A 17886-nucleotide genomic window follows, 5' to 3' on the forward strand; every position below is an offset into this window, starting at 1 on the left:
AACGGATACAATGGAGTTTTTTCAACAACAAAGTGGAGGAGAGTCCTCTCCTGTCAGACTGAGAGACTCAGTCTGAGGGAGACCTGACATGGACTCATCACTGAGGACCTGACATGGACTCATCACTGAGACCTGACATGGACTCTTCACTGAGGACCTGACATGGACTCTTCACTGAGGACCTGACATGGACTCTTCACTGAGGACCTGACATGGACTCTCACTGAGGACCTGACATGGACTCTTCACTGAGGACCTGACATGGACATCCACTGAGGACCTGTCATGGACTCATCACTGAGGACCTGACATGGACTCATCACTGAGGACCTGACATGGACTCATCACTGAGGACCTGACATGGACTCTTCACACCACCACCATCACCTAGAAAGCGGCTCTTCTCCTCCTCAGCAATGAGGGTTCAACATGGACTCCAGGATACTCTACTCTAGATGCAACTTCTACAGGTGCTCCATAGAGAGGATCCTGACCTCCTACAGGTGCTCCATAGAGAGCATCCTGACCTTCTACAGGTGCTCCATAGAGAGGATCCTGACCTCCTACAGGTGCTCCATAGAGAGGATCCTGACCTTCTACAGGTGCTCCATAGAGAGGATCCTGACCTTCTACAGGTGCTCCATAGAGAGGATCCTGACCTTCTACAGGTGCTCCATAGAGAGGATCCTGACCTTCTACAGGTGCTCCATAGAGAGGATCCTGACCTTCTACAGGTGCTCCATAGAGAGGATCCTGACCTTCAGGTGCTCCATAGAGAGGATCCTGACCTTCAGGTGCTCCATAGAGAGGATCCTGACCTTCACAGTCCATAGAGAGCATCCTGACCTTCTACAGGTGCTCCATAGAGAGCATCCTGACCTTCTACAGGTGCTCCATAGAGAGCATCCTGACCTTCTACAGGTGCTCCATAGAGAGGATCCTGACCTCCTACAGGTGCTCCATAGAGAGGATCCTGACCTTCTACAGGTGCTCCATAGAGAGGATCCTGACCTTCTACAGGTGCTCCATAGAGAGGATCCTGACCTTCTACAGGTGCTCCATAGAGAGCATCCTGACCTTCTACAGGTGCACCATAGAGAGGATCCTGACCTTCAGGTGCTCCATAGAGAGGATCCTGACCTTCAGGTGCTCCATAGAGAGCATCCTGACCTTCTACAGGTGCTCCATAGAGAGGATCCTGACCTTCAGGTGCTCCATAGAGAGCATCCTGACCTTCTACAGGTGCTCCATAGAGAGGATCCTGACCTTCTACAGGTGCTCCATAGAGAGGATCCTGACCTTCTACAGGTGCTCCATAGAGAGGATCCTGACCTTCTACAGGTGCTCCATAGAGAGGATCCTGACCTTCTACAGGTGCTCCATAGAGAGGATCCTGACCTTCTGCAGGTGCACCATAGAGAGGATCCTGACCTTCTACAGGTGCTCCATAGAGAGGATCCTGACCTTCTGGTGCTCCATAGAGAGGATCCTGACCTTCTGGTGCTCCATAGAGAGGATCCTGACCTTCAGGTGCTTCATAGAGAGGATCCTGACCTTCTACAGGTGCTCCATAGAGAGGATCCTGACCTTCTACAGGTGCTCCATAGAGAGGATCCTGACCTCCTACAGGTGCACCATAGAGAGGATCCTGACCTCCTACAGGTGCTCCATAGAGAGGGTCCTTACCTTCTACAGGTGCTCCATAGAGAGCATCCTGACCTTCTACAGGTGCTCCATAGAGAGCATCCTGACCTTCTACAGGTGCTCCATAGAGAGCATCCTGACCTCCTACAGGTGCACCATAGAGAGGATCCTGACCTTCTACAGGTGCTCCATAGAGAGGATCCTAACCTTCTACAGGTGCTCCATAGAGAGGATCCTGACCTCCTACAGGTGCACCATAGAGAGGATCCTGACCTTCTACAGGTGCTCCATAGAGAGGATCCTAACCTTCTACAGGTGCTCCATAGAGAGGATCCTGACCTCCTACAGGTGCACCATAGAGAGGATCCTGACCTCCTACAGGTGCTCCATAGAGAGGATCCTGACCTCCTACAGGTGCTCCATAGAGAGGGTCCTTACCTTCTACAGGTGCTCCATAGAGAGCATCCTGACCTTCTACAGGTGCTCCATAGAGAGCATCCTGACCTTCTACAGGTGCTCCATAGAGAGCATCCTGACCTTCAGGTGCTCCATAGAGAGGATCCTGACCTTCTACAGGTGCTCCATAGAGAGGATCCTGACTGGCTGCACCGCCCTCAATCGTAAGGCTTTACAGAGGGTGGTGAAAGCTGCAGAGAACATCACCAGGACGGAGCTGCCATCCATGGAGGACCTTTACTCCCAGCGGCTCAGGAAGAAGGCCCTCAGGATTATAAAAGACGCCCATCACCTCACCCCAGCCACAAACTGTTCAGTCTGCTGCCGTCTGGCAGGCGGTACCGCAGCATCCGGACTAAAACCACCAGATTCAGAGACAGTTTCATCCCAGAGGCAATAAGACTGTTAAACAACTGAACTGCTGAAACAACATCCATATCATTCATCTGCAACTTAGTAATTATTTATCTATTTACCCAGTATATCATATTCCAATGACTTGCATATAGACTCTTATTTCACTTTTTTTTTCTTTTTGTATTTACTATTTACTTGCACTATATTTTTCTTTTTCTGTGTTTTGTGTTGGACCTAAGATTTTCATCGGCATAACTACACTGTCACTATGTTCGTATGACTAAATAAAGAACCTTGAGTTCATGTAGTGATTTAATAGTTATGACCTAGCAGCAGTGTGTGTGTATTTGAAACAGTGTTGAAGTTAAATATATGTGGCAAAAAGTAAGAACTGATTTTTAATAGTGAGAGCTGAATGTCTATCTATCACTACAGTTGAACTTTCAATGAGGTTAAAAAACAGTTTCAGGGCCACTGAACTCATCTCACTTATAATATTCAATTAAAATACAGATCCAAAATAATACAATAATTATTATTTGTATGCAATTATTGTATTGAAGTAGAACAATTCAAATCATGCTATTCAAATCAGTTTCTAGGGACACACATTTCTGCTATTACACTTCTTCAGTTATAATCTAACGAGACAGTTACTGTACTTACTGTAAAAAGCACAAAGTACTTTTGGTTGTTCTCTCCAACACAATTATTGACCCAGGGGCAATGGTGGTCCATCTTACGTATGCAGCGTTTGCAAACACTGGGAGAGAGACAGCAAGTTAGGAAATAAAGAAAAGAGAAGAATTAAACATTTTATCGAATACAACCACTGCACAAGGACACAATTAGTGGATGTGAAGAACTACTCTAGGCGCATTCACACTGCGGTACTTTTCCCACAAAGGTTCATGCGAACTTAGTTCATGAGAACTCTTTTGTCGCGTTCACACAAGTAGTTCATGCAAACCTTTTTACCCGCTCGAAAGTCCCTGCTAGAGAGCAGGGACTTTCGAGCGGCTCTTTTGTGAGAAAAGAGCTATATTCCTGATTGGCTGGGCGGATTGCAAACCACGCCCCGTAAAACTCCCAAAAAGTTTTGTGAAGCCGCCATTTTATTATCCTCGCATTAGCATTATTAGCATTAGCCCAGCGCAGAAACGCAGAGAGACTTATGGCAACACCAAATAAAACATGGGAGAGGTGGAGATGAGGAGGTGTCGGCGTTCTGGCGATTTACTCGGAAGGCTTCAGTAGAAGCTGCTGGGACTCCCAGCAGCTTCTACTGAAGCCAGTCCCCAACTCCGGGGACTTCTGGCCGGGGACTTCGGGCGGCAGTATACGCCGTGAAGTGGGTTGCGGCCTGCCAGTAAGCCCAAAGCAGAAGAAGAAGAAGTGACGTCAGCGGCTTCATTTGCCTAATCCTCCCCCAGGGACTTTTTCTGGTGTGAACGCGATCTGTACTTAGTTCATGCCAACTAAAGAGTTCGCATGAACTAAGTTCGCATGAACCTTTGTGGGAAAAGTACCGCAGTGTGAATGCGCCTATTCTGAGTTCCTATTTTACAAATGTACCAAATTCAGAAATGAGTCAGACTTCATTCACTGCACCACAAAGATGCAGCTGTAAGCATGTGACTGGGTAAGTGACCGCCTCACACGGCAGCCCTCTCTGTCCTACCTGCAGTGGTGAGCTCGGTCAGGCTTGATGCTGCAGCACTTGGGACATTTGTAGACCACCTGCCCTGGTTTCAGCTGAAGGCTTTCTATGTATTCCTTAGTAGCATTTCCTTTTGGCACTGCACCCTAGCACGAAACAGGAGCACACAGTAGAGGACTTCAGCAGCATCACCATAATGAAATAAAGAAGGGACCGGCTAAACCTTCCCTGATAACTCTTTGAAAGTAAAGCTCCATTTATCAGGACTGTGCCCTAAACTTGCATGCAAGAAACGTTCCTTTAAACCTTGCTAGCCAGTCAACTAATTCTTAATTAATGTGAATAATTTCTATATCACCAAATAAGTGCCACTTACAGGGTCAGTGCACATGGCCCTGAGGTGTGAAGCGAGGGCAAGGAAGGCCAGAATGTTGAACAGAGTACCGTTCACAATGCTGTACGTCAGATTCTTGGAGGGCAGCAGCATCACAAGCAGCACCACGAACTCTGCATACAGCACCAGCATCCAGGTGATGATGGCGCACACGATGCCGCAGGCGTCCCTGATGAACCACATGGCAGAGGCAGCGGAGGAGGTAATGACGTCTTTGGAGATGGGGATGCGCTGCTCTGCCTGCAGGCAGGTGGTCCCAGCCCCCCCTGTGCCCTGCCCACGGCCGTGCTCCACATCCCTGCATCTGTGCACCGGGCTCTTCATCCTTCATCAAGCCAGATGCCTGCTGCTGCCAGATCCACTGAGCCTGGAGGCCTCAGTCACCGCATGCTGAGGAGAGGAGGAGAGGAGGAGAGGAGGAGGAGAGGAGAGTTACGTGGCAAGAGAAAGGTTTGGTTCTCTCAAGAAGCTTTTGTCAACAGATGGGACTAAACATAAACCACGCCAGAAAAAGACTAGGGAGTTCTCTCAGCATGTAACACTGGAAATGGGCAACCACCAGAAAGACTACTTGACTTGATTGACCATAAAAAGGCATTACTGGAACGCCTTCACAAGAAAACCACTAACAGTTCATCTCCATGCCTACACCGACTACCTACAACAGTACAATAACGCACTCAAAGCAGCCCGGTCCAACTACTACTCACAACTGATACACTCCGGCTCCAGCAACCCCAAGGCTCTGTTCTCCACCATCAGCACACCCCTTAAACCCGGTGACAACGCCACCCCATCTTTCACAACCGCACTGTGCAATTCTTTCCTCATTCTTTCAAACCAAAAATCGGCAGCATTTATAGAAACCTGACCTCCTCAGCAGCTCTCCTGGCTCCCCCCCCAGCAGCCCTCCTGGCTCCCCCCCCTTCACCTCACAGCCCCTATCCCGGTTCTCCCCTGTGACCCCCATGCAACTGTCCACCCTCATGGCTGGAATGAACTCCACCTGCACTCTGGACCCCATACCAACAACATTTGTCAGGGAATGCCCCCCTCCCATCTCATAATCACAATCATTAACTCTTCCCTCTCCTCTGGGAGGCTGCTGTTACACCCATACGGAAAAGACCTGGACTCACACCTGACATCATGTCCAACTTCCGGCCCATCTCGAATCTCCCCTTCCTATCAAAACTACTCGAATGTGTTGTGGCCTCCAGTGTTTCCCCTATATACTAGGGGTGTAACGGTTCACAAACATTTCGGTTCGGTACGTACCTCGGTTTTTTGGTCACGGTTCGGTTCGGTACAGCAGAATTTTTTTTCACAAAACAAAACATATATATTTTTTTATTATTATTAAACTGTGAATAATGTATTCACTCAAATAAATACAAAATATAATAAAATAAACATTAAGGTGCAGCATTTCGATGAACTGAAATAATCTGTATTTGAACTTTACTGTACTAGTACTCACAAAACATAAACTATTAGTTTTGGGTTTTTAATCATTATTAAACTGTGAATATTCACTCAAATAAATACAAAATATAATCAAATGAACATTAAGGTGCAGCATTTCGATGAACTGAAATAATCTGTATCTGAACTGTACTGTCCTAGTACCTAAGCAGCCAGCTTGACATTAGGACTTGCTTGTCATTATATTTTCATGTTGTTTAAAGAAAAATGAACTTTTCCACATTGCTTGCCGAAAGGGCAGATCTGCTGGCACTAGCAATGTCTCCTGCTGTGGAGAAAACCCTCTCGCTAGGGACAGAGGTAGCGGATACAGCCAGGTAGCGCTTTGCTAACATGGCAACATAAGGATATTTGGCGTTTGTAATAGCTTTGGCTCGGTCTGAACTTTTTGCGAGTGGTGGAGGCTTAAATGCTAGTGGGAGTTGGGTTTGCACTTCAGTCTTTTTTCTTTTGGTACCGGTTATATTCACGTTCGGGTGATGCCTTTTCAAGAGTGTGCAAGTTTGATGTATTGCCAGCCGCGTAACCAATGTTAGTTGAACAATGCCGACAAACAGCTTTGGTTTGGTCCACCTGTCTTTGTCCGTCATCCTTGTACGTAACTGCGAAACCAAAATGTTCCCAAACCGGAGACTTCAATGATGCTGGAGGATTTTCGAGCTCACCTTTATCTGTGTTCGCCATTAATTTTCGACAGTTCCTCAAATTACTGACTAAATTTGAACGCATCCCTCTGACCAGCTCTCATAGCATGCCCTCTCATCCAATGAAACGACTTGCTCGCTCTATGACGCGATGAGCCCAATGGGAGCAAATTACTCTGAATGCTGCGACGCAGCACCTGAGATTACTTCCAAGAAGTTGTTCACGTTCTCAATTTTTTACGTTTAACGTTATATTCGTTCGGTACACTTTGGTACACACGTGTACCGAACCGAAGGGCCCGTACCGAATAATTTCGGTACGGGTACGTGTACCGTTACACCCCTACTATATACTAGGGGTGTAACGGTACACGTACCGAAATTATTCGGTACGGGCCCTTCGGTTCGGCCCGAACGCATATAACGTTAAACGTAAAAAATTGAGAACGTGAACAACTTCTTGGAAGTAATCTCAGGTGCTGCGTCGCATCATTCAGAGTAATTTTCACGCATTGTGATCAACGCGTCATAGAGCGAGCAAGTCATTTCATTGGACGAGCTGGTCAAAGGGATGCGTTCACATGTAGTCAGTAATTTGAGGAACTGTCGAAATGGCGAACGCAGATAAAGTTGAGCTCGAAAATCCTCCAGCATCATTGAAGTCTCCGGTTTGGGAACATTTTGGTTTCGCAGTTACGTACAAGGATGACGGACAAAGACAGGTGGACCAAACCAAAGCTGTTTGTCGGCATTGTTCAACTAAAAGTGGTTACGCGGCTGGCAATACATCAAACTTGCACACTCATTTGAAAAGGCATCACCCGAACGTGAATATCACCGGTACCAAAAGACTGAAGTGCAAACCCAACCCCCATTAGCATTTAAGCCTCCACCACTCGCAACAAGTTCAGACCGAGCCAAAGCTATTACAAACGCCAAGTATCCTTATGTTGCCATGGTAGCAAAGCGCTACCTGGCTGTATCTGCTACCTCTGTCCCTAGCGAGAGGGTGTGTTCTCCACAGCAGGAGACATTGCTAGTGCCAGCAGATCTGCCCTTTCGGCAAGCAATGTGGACAAGTTCATCTTTCTTTAAAAAAACATGAAAATACAATGACAAGCAAGTCCTAATGTCAAACTGGCTGCTTAGGTACTAGTACAGTACAGTTCAAATACAGATTATTTCAGTTCATCGAAAAGCTGCACCTTAATGTTTATTTTATTATATTTTATATTTATTTGAGTGAATATTCATAGTTTAATAATAATTAAAAACCCAAAACTAATAGTTTATGTTTTGTGAGTACTAGTACAGTAAAGTTCAAATACAGATTATTTCAGTTCATCGAAATGCTGCACCTTAAAGGAATGGTATGCTCATGACACTCATTTTTAAATAATTATCATCCGATAAAACAGACCAGTCTCTGCCAGTCTCTCTCTTTTTTTTTTTAATCCGATGACATTATCAGTGATTTTAAACTGATTATATACCGAAATAACAACACTGTGGGCACCGCCTTTTTCCGGACGTGACGTAAACCATGCGTTTGGTTTTCGAAGACACGTTGATCTCCATGTTATTTACTGTAGTTTCTCTCTTCAAATATGCCTCACTGTATCGCGAAATATTGCCACAATTCTGATAGGAACAATCCACGAAATGCTCGGTTCCATCTGTTGCCAAAAGGTAAGCGTAAGAAGTACATTCGGAGGCAATGGCTAGCGAAATGTGGCCGGCCCGAACCGAGAGATTCACAGGCTCATGTATGCAGCGAACATTTCAAATTTCCGGACGACTACTCTGAGAGTATGATAAAACATAACATGGGATTTATGGAACAACCATTACTTAATGGAGATGCAGTACCATTGGTCTTTCTGGTGTCATCACCGACCAGGACACCAGTTCGGCCAGTTGAGAAATCGCCCTCTGCAAGTGTGAAGCGACGGAGGAGCAGAAGTAGTGCTCGGAGTAAGAATAAGGTATGTTATAGCGCATTTCCATTGCAGCGGCTAGCCCCGTTTTAACGTCCTTTAGCGTCCAGGCCAGGACAGTTTTTGGTGGCCTTTCCATATAGCGTAGTACCGGCTAGTGTGTATTTTAAACCAGTTTTTTCCGGCCCCATAAAATCGTGATTCTATGGCCAGGGACAACGAAACTGAGTATGCTAAACTAGAGAGGGAAATCGCTAGCAAGGGTGGTACTACATGCATACATATAGTATCTTATATCATCTTCCCATTATACACACATGCATTTCCAAACATTTGGACTACCTATGTTGCAAATGTATTATCTTTTCAATTTACACACGGCATCTATTGCACGTCTGTCCGTCCTGGGAGAGGGATCCCTCCTCTGCTGCTCTCCCTGAGGTTTCTCCCATGTTCCCTTTAAACTGTGGGTTTTCTTCGGAAGTTTTTCCTTGTACGATGTGAGGGACTAAGGACAGAGGGTGTCGTATTGTCATACTGATCTGTATGGCTGAATTCCCCCATCCAATCTCTTCACATTGGTCAAAACTTGTTCCTCTGCTGACGAGTCCGAACTGAAATACTCCACCATGTTTCCGTGTGTTGACAAAGTGAACGCATGGATGACGTCACGACCATCACGTGACTACTGAAAATGGCAAACATGGCGGCGGCCAGACAGAATATACAGGTCTTGATAAAAAAGAGCTATAAAATCATTATTTACCGGGGAATATCGCTGATTTCTTCAGGGTATGGTTTAAACATAACGTTTCACTAAATACTGAAGTTTTGATTAATTATCTAATGAGTGGACCATTCCTTTAATGTTTATGTTATTATATTTTGTATTTATTTGAGTGAATACATTATTCACAGTTTAATAATAATAAAAGAAAATATGTTATGTTTTGTGATAATTTTTTCTGCTGTACCGAAAACGTACCGAACCGAACCGTGACCTAAAAACCGAGGTACGTACCGAACCGAAATGTTTGTGAACCGTTACACCCCTACTATATACAAATAGCGGCGGCGCAGCGTGATGAAAATGGGGGATGTTGGCTTATCAGGCGCCCGCAGTTCACAGCCAAAGTGCGAGCGAGCGAGCGAGAGAGAGAGAGAGAGAGAGGGCGCACCGGTACCGGCGCTGTTGTTATTAGAATCTGGTGCTAGCAGCGCTAACGGATATAAGAAGTAGATGTTTCTATAACCATGGTGGAGGAGAGCTCTCCTGTCAGACTGATGCCCCTTTCACACTAACGGGTTTTCAGCTCCGGCTCAGAGCCGGAGCCTGAAAAGTGCCGGATTTTCCTGTTCACGCAGCAGCAGCTCTGGACTCCGGTTCACTTCCATCTAGTGTTGCACGGTGTACCGATACTTGAAAGGTACCGCGATACCCTGCCGTTAAAAACGGTACGATTCCTCCGTTTCATTAGTATCGGTACTTTAAGAATGACGGGGAAAAGTACTCCCGTGAAAAAGCGCCGTTTTATTAAGAGCCGTGTGTGTTCAGCGCTCTGCTTCCACTCCCTGCACTGCAGCCGTGCCTGCAGTCCCGCTCCTCTCAAGCACGTTCTAAGTCCCTCCCCTCTCTCGTGCACGCGGCCACGCGCTAGCTGCCAGAGCATGTGAGAAAACGAGAAGCATGGCTGCAAGTGGGAGTGCAACTGCCGCTGCGCCTCGGCTTGTTGACAAAAAAGACGCCAGAAGTCTGTGAACGGGCCGTTCAGGTGTTCAGAGCAGAGCTCCCTGTCGGAGCGGCAGAGCGTGATGTGCACTGAAAAGCACTGGTCGCAATATTATCGTTGAGCAAACTTAACTAGCAAACTAGCATAACTAACGGCTAACGTTAGCTTTAGCCTTCGTTTTCTATTAGTTTTTTTCATAGGCTATAAACGGAGGTGGTATAAGTATATATCTTGTACTTGAGTAAAAGTAGAAGTACTCAGGTCTTGTACTAGAAGCACCAGAGTGTAGGAATACTCTGTTACAGTAAAAGTACTGCATTCAAAATGTTCCTCAAGTAAAAGTATTAAAGTAGCGACAGTAAAAGTAGTCATTGTGCAGATTGGTCCATTTCAGAATAATATATATGATATGTTTTATAATGATTGATCATGAAAGTGTTCTCAAAGCTGGTAAAGGTGCAGCTAGTTTGAATGACTTTGTATACTGCAGCTGGTGGATTTACTCCAGGTGGAACTACAGTCTGGTACACTTGGTTATATTTCACATCATTCCTCCAACATCCGTGAAGTAACTAAAGGGATTAATACATGTAGTGGAGTAAAAGTACACCATGTACCTCTGAACTGTAGTGGATTAGAAGTACAAAGGAGCAAAAGAAACATTGAAATACTTAAATAAAGTACAAGTATCTCAAAATTGTACCCAAGTAGTACTTGAGTTTATGAACTTAGTTACTTTACACCAGTGGCTATAAAGATAGAAAGACTAAGCCTTGCACAGAGGCATGAAAATACATTTTCAAAATGCTCAACAGTGCTGCCAAAATGTTAAACTCACTGCTACACAATTAAAATAAATGCTTTTATATATATTTATATTAGATGTGACTCTTTGGCGTTTCTGTTCTTAGTAACACTGCTGCTTTAGTTGTTCTGACTGTTAAAATCATCTGTTATTCCTAATTTTAAAGCCGATATTCCGTGGGGTCGGGGGCTTGCATCCTTGTCACCTTTTTCATACCTGATGAGTTTGCATCCCTGATTATATTTAAGACTGTTTCCCTTTTTTTAAGAAAAGTATCGAAAAAGAATCGGAATTCTTGACTTGGTATCGGTATCGAAACCAAAGTCTTGGTATCGTGACAACACTACTTCCATCTCCAAAAGATTGTCGGTCTCGAGGCAAGAGCTTCGGAGCTAAGAGGTGGCGTCGCTTACGTCTCCATTACGTTGAGGCGTGCAGGAAACTAAACCCACCTCCCCTGAACATGGGTCGACTGTCATGCCTGCTTACAAGCAGTAGTGCTTATAAACACACTTTATAAAGTCCGGCAACACTAACCAGGCTTCGTGTGATTCTGTTTATTTGTACCTTACTTTGACCATCCATTCACTGTCATTGATCGTTGTGGAGAGAGGCAGACGTTTTGTTTTGTATTATAGCAGCTATCGGATTAAATCAATACATGGGCTGCACAGGTTGTCGTGTCCGACTATCACAAGTAGAATCATAATAAAAATAATAATAAAATAATAAAAATGTGCCTGTTGAAAACGGTTTATGCCACAATAGGATAGCAATAGCAAGTAGTCAGTTTAGCTTCGGTTGCTATGCTAACATCACCCATTTTATACCAGAGAAACTTTCATAACAGCGTTGTGATACCAAACAGCGTCAATTCAGACTGACACACATTCACTTAAGGGAACTGGGGATATGTATCAGCTGCTTGTGTGAGTCGGACAGTGAATACTTAGAGCGGCCGCTGCAGTGTGAGCTAACCGGGAGCTAACGGGAGAATAAACTCCCGTGGAAGAGCAGCTCTGCAGCGGTCGGTAAATGCTGCAGAAACACATTAATAAACAATGAACCACGGCACTCTGGAGAAAAGCATATGGTTGGAGAAGTCGTAATTTAATTTAATCTGGCTTCGTGTGATTAAAAGCAACACGATCATCGACCCGACGCAGTTCCCCGTTGTTGTGTGAGCGCCGTAACGCCGTTGGGGAGCAAATCAGCGATGTAAACGGTGACGTCATGACGCAGCAGCGGCAGCACCAGTCGGGCTCTGGGCGGTGTGAACAGAGCGGGAGCGGAAAAGGGAAACCGGAGCTGAACCAGAAAAGCTCTAGCTCGGAGCTAGAAAGGGAAAAGCGCTGGTGTGAAAGCCGCATGAGAGGCTCAGGTGAGGTTAGGGATTCTCTGAGTGTTTAGATAATTAATTGTAGTCTAAGTTATCTCAGTGGGTCTCAAACAAATATGTGTTTACAAATTATGTAAACACATATTTCCAAGGCACTCCTTTATAATTATTAGGATAAATAAAAACAGGTTTGAAATCATTCCAATGTATACTATAGGACAGTAACCAAAAATATCGTTTAAGGTTGGAGAGATACAAAAATATGCATAAATAAATAAATGTTAACTAGGTAAAATAAGATATAAATGAACAACAAATATAAAATAAGTTACATTTATTTGTTATTGGCTATGGTAGGTTATTGGTTATGTTCACATACTTATTTGATTATTAAAATGCAAACCGATCTTTTTCATATGGGTGTTTTAGAGTTGTATCCCCTAGATCAGTCTCTAGTAATTGTCTGCTCAAATTGCACCAGATTGAAGCATTTTACTTTAAAATGTTAAAAAAAATCTTCCCGGGGGGGCATACCCCCGGCCCGGCCTAAAGGATGTGATGTCCACCCCCCAATTAAAACATATGTGCATACAATACTGAATACATTTGAAGACATGTTGACGTATATTACATATCTCAATAAGTTTCTGTTTTTGTAGTGTATTTGTCTTTTGTAGAGATTTTTCATTTATTCTTTATATATTAAATTTCGCCTAAAATCTCGCCTAGGGCAGCAAATTGTCTAGAACCTGCCCTGGTACTAGGCCTCAAGAGCCTTTCTTGTGCTGGCAGACACATAGAAACAAATTGGCGGGGCGCACTTCGCACGCACTAAAAAATTCCCCGCCCTCACATTACATTACATTGCATTTAGCTGACGCTTTTATGCAAAGCGACTTACAATAAGTACATTCGACCAGGAAGACACAACCTTGAAGAAAACAGAATCATAAAGTACATCAGGTTTCATAGAGCTAAACATTTCAAGTGCTACTCAACTGGCTTTAGGTAAGCCAGTCCTTTATTAGTATATAAGTGCTCTGTTAGCAGTTCTTTGTTAGTAATTCTATCGCTCGAGGTGGAGTCGAAAGAGATGAGTTTTCAGTCTGCGCCGGAAGGTGTGTAAGCTATCTGCTGTCCTGATGTCAATGGGAGCTCATTCCACCATTTTGGAGCCAGGATAGCAAACCCACGTGTTTTTGCTGATGGGAACTTGGGTCCCCCTCGCAGCGAGGGTGCAGCGAGCCATTTGGCTGATGCAGAGCGGAGTGCACGCGCTGGGATGTACAATTTAACCATGTCCTGGATGTAGGAAGGGCCAGATCCATTCGCAGCATGGTATGCAAGTACCATTGTCATATTATGCTAGGCCCACGTGCCTTAGCACCGCTGCTATGACTCCATCCTAGGGGAAACACTGGCCTCCCAACTGAAATCCCACCTCAGCTCCAATAACCTGTTTGAACCCTTTCAAATCAGGATTCCGCACAAAACGTAGCACAGAAACAGCCCTCCTCAGAAACACTAACGACCTCCTCCCCTCCTCAGACTCCGGCAATCTCAACATCCTCATCAACCTCACAGCAGCGTTCAACACCATCAACCACACCATCCTGATGTCCCGTCTGGAATCATCACTCAACATCACTGAACTCTCCTGGCTGAAATCCTACCTCACCAACAGACACCAGTTCATCCACATCAATAACTGCACCTCCTCCACTGCCCCTCTGTCCCAAGGCGTCCCCCAGGGTTCGGTGCTTGGTCCCCTCCTCTTCATCCTCTACATGCTCTCCCTTGGAAAAATCATCCGCCACCATAACATTCAGTATCAATGCTACGCGGATGACATCCAACTATACATCTCCACAAAAACCATCACTGCCACAACTCACTCACCAACTGTCTCTCAGAAATTAAATCCTGGATGCAAACAATCTACCTTCAACTGAACAGCGTCAAATCAGATATCATAATCGGACCCACATCCCGCACCAACACCACCCAGAACTTCAACCTCACCCTTGACAACACCACTCTTAACCCCCTCTCCTCACATTCGCAACCTTGGAGTAATTGTTGACAGCCAGCTCAAATTCGATAAACACATAAGCCATATCACGCCTCCGCCCCTCACTTTCCTTCCCGGCTGCTGAAACCCTCATCCACGCATTCATCACTTCAAGACTGGACTACTGCAACAGCATCCTGTTTGGTTCATCATCCAAAATTCTAAATAAACTACAATACATCCAGAACTGCGCTGCCCACCTCCTCACCCACACCCGCTCCAGAGACCACAATCACCCCCGTCCTTCAAAACCTGCACTGGCTCCCTCAACGAATACACTTCAAAATCCTTCTGCTAACACACAAAGTTCTCAATAATCAGGCCCCCCCCACCTTCACGCAGCCTTCGTTCATCAGAAGCGAACCTCCTCTCTATCCCCACTAGTGTTGCACGGTGTACCGATACTTGAAAGGTACCGCGATACCCTGCCGTTAAAAACGGTACGATTCCTCCGTTTCATTAGTATCGGTACTTTAAGAATGACGGGGAAAAGTACTCCCGTGAAAAAGCGCCGTTTTAATAAGAGCCGTGTGTGTTCAGCGCTGTGTGTTCAGCGCTCTGCTTCCACTCCCTGCTCTGCAGCCGTGCCTGCAGTCCCGCTCCTCTCAAGCACGTTCTAAGTCCCTCCCCTCTCTCGTGCACGCGGCCACGCGCTAGCTGCCAGAGCATGTGAGAAAATGAGAAGCATGGCTGCAAGTGGGAGTGCAACTGCCGCTGCGCCTCGGCTTGTTGACAAAAAAGACGCCAGAAGTCTGTGAACGGGCCGTTCAGGTGTTCAGAGCAGAGCTCCCTGTCGGAGCGGCAGAGCGTGATCTGCACTGAAAAGTGTTTCTGTCGCAATATTATCGTTGAGCAAACTTAACTAGCAAACTAGCATCACTATCTGCTAACGTTAGCTTTAGCCTTCGTTTTATATTAGTTGTTTTCATAGGCTATAAACGGCGGTGGTATAAGTATATATCTTGTACTTGAGTAAAAGTAGAAGTACCCAGGTCTTGTAATTGAGTTAAAGTAGAAGTACCAGAATGTAGGAACAATCCTGCAATCAAAATGTTCCTCAAATAAAAGTACAAAAGTATTATCATCAAAATATAGTTAAAGTAGCGACAGTAAAAGTAGAAGTGCTCAGGTCTTGTACTAGAAGCACAGAGTGTAAGAATACTCTGTTACAGTAAAAGTACTGCATTCAAAATGTTCCTCTAGTAAAAGTATTAAAGTAGCGACAGTAAAAGTAGTCATTGTGCAGATTGGTCCATTTCAGAATAATATATATGTTATGTTTTATAATGATCGATCATGAAAGTGTTCTCAAAGCTGGTGAAGGTGCAGCTAGTCTGAATGGCTTTGTAGACTGCAGGGTAGCTGGTGGATGTACTCCAGGTGGAACTAAAGTCTGATTTAACACTTGATTATATTTCACATCATTCATCCAGATCTGTGAAGTAACTAAAGGGATTAAATACATGTAGGGGAGGAAAAGTACACCATTATTTCTGAACTGTAGTGGATTAGAAGTACAAAGTAGCAAAAGAAACATTGAAATACTTAAATAAAGTACAAGTATCTCAAAATTGTACCCAAGTAGTACTTGAGTTTATGAATTTAGTTACTTCACACCAGTGGCTATAAAGATAGAAAGACTAAGCCTTGCACAGAGGCATGAAAATACATTTTCAAAATGCTCAACAGTGCTGCCAAAATGTTAAACTCACTGCTACACAATTAAAATAAATGCTTTTATATATATTTATATTAGATGTGACTCTTTGGCGTTTCTGTTCTTAGTAACACTGCTGCTTTAGTTGTTCCGACTGCTAAAATCATCTGTTATTCCTAATTTTAAAGCCGATATTCCGCGTTTCCCTTTTTTTAAGAAAAGTATCGAAAAAGAATCGGAATCGCAATTCTTGACTTGGTATCGGTATCGAAACCAAAATGTTGGTATCGTGACAACACTAATCCCCACACAAACCAAGCTCCGAACCTGGGGGGACAGAACCTTCTCCATCGCAGCCCCCACCCTCTGGAACTCCCTTCCACAACACATCAGAGACTGCACCGACCCACACACTTTCAAAACACTGACCAAAACACAGCTCTTCAGACTGGCTTTTACATTTGAGAATGATGTTGTGTTGCTGTTTTAATATGTTTCTATTCTATTATAATATGTGTTGCTGTTTTAATATGTTTCTATTCTATTTTGTCTCGCTTTATCACCTCTGTAAAGTGTCTTTGAGCACCTGAAAAAGCGCTTTGAAATTAAATGTATCATTATTAAAATATATTTCATCATTATTTTTTCACGATTTAATTTGATTGTATCTAGAGATGTTTTTATATATTTTGGATTATTTCATTAATATAATACCTTTTATACATTCCTGCAACTGTCAAAATAAGGGCCTCAGATTATTTTTAAATAATATGCATTATACTTTAAGAATGTAAAACGAGTAAATCAAAGTTGTCAGTAAAGAAGATTTAGGAGGTAATAACAGCTAAGAGTCCTACCCCTATATCTTTGTGAACAAATGTAATGACAGGAAGCATGAGGTCAAAGACTGACTACAGCTCACTGACAGGTAGTAAACTGTGACATAGGTGTGAGAGAAAATAGAAGTTTAAGCCCAGAAGAGAATGTAAGTTTATATTTTACATTATTGCACTAAATCATTCAAAGACATCATATGGCAGGCTGCCGAAGTGTGCATCGATAACCTTTCTCTACCCGATATATGGGTCACTGGTCTCCTGCTCAGCGTGCTCCAGCGGGTCACACAGTGTCTGTCTCCCCGCTCACCTGAAGGCATGACATTTGGCCAGGCTATGTTAAAACATACCTGGTAAGTAAAGTGAGCATCAGTGAAAGCCGCCTGATGTTCGCTTACCACCAGGCCTATCGAAACCTGCCTGCATCTCTGAGCAGCCTCTCCCTCATTAGCTACCGTCAGTCCAGCTCAGCTTCCGCTAGCTGCTGTGTCAGAGCATGTACTGGATGTCTGCCCTTCCTGTCGGTGTCCTTCACTTCAGCTTTAAAGCAGGAGAATCTCAGGAACGCCCGTCAGAATAATTCTCAGTGTATCCCGCTGAATCTCACCTGGAAACAGAGTGTCTTTCGGCGACTTGCTCAGATGTTGCTGCTGGGTAGCTCCCCTAACTGCACTGCCCCCGCCCCTCCGCCAACAACAAGACGTCATGACGTAAGGTAGGTGAGCCAATGGGATCATCAGAAATGATTCAAGGCTATCCGCGTCAGAGGACATGTCCGGAGTCCAGACACTCCGGACCATTATAAAGTTGTGTTCCAGACTATGGATGTATTTAAAGAAAACCCTAACACCTTAAAATCTCGCATAAAGCA

The 17886-nt window shown here is 44.6% G+C and overlaps 1 protein-coding gene across 1 annotated transcript in view; it reads right to left on the bottom strand.

Moving 5' to 3' along the window:
- LOC117461324 (palmitoyltransferase ZDHHC3-A-like) overlaps positions 1 to 17708 on the bottom strand; it is an 18110-nt gene extending 402 nt beyond the window's left edge. Inside the window, exons 1-4 of the mRNA XM_071205776.1 lie at positions 17623 to 17708; positions 4494 to 4901; positions 4139 to 4263; positions 3124 to 3220 (exon numbers count right to left, since the gene is read on the bottom strand). Of these exons, the coding sequence (XP_071061877.1) occupies positions 3124 to 3220; positions 4139 to 4263; positions 4494 to 4835 (564 nt within the window). The 5' untranslated portion in view covers positions 4836 to 4901; positions 17623 to 17708. The remainder of the gene's footprint in view (positions 1 to 3123; positions 3221 to 4138; positions 4264 to 4493; positions 4902 to 17622) is intronic.
- Between the last annotated feature and the right edge of the window lie 178 nt (positions 17709 to 17886).

The sequence above is a fragment of the Pseudochaenichthys georgianus genome, chromosome 16 (genome assembly GCF_902827115.2).
Source record: "Pseudochaenichthys georgianus chromosome 16, fPseGeo1.2, whole genome shotgun sequence".
Classification (NCBI taxonomy): Eukaryota; Metazoa; Chordata; class Actinopteri; order Perciformes; family Channichthyidae; genus Pseudochaenichthys; species Pseudochaenichthys georgianus.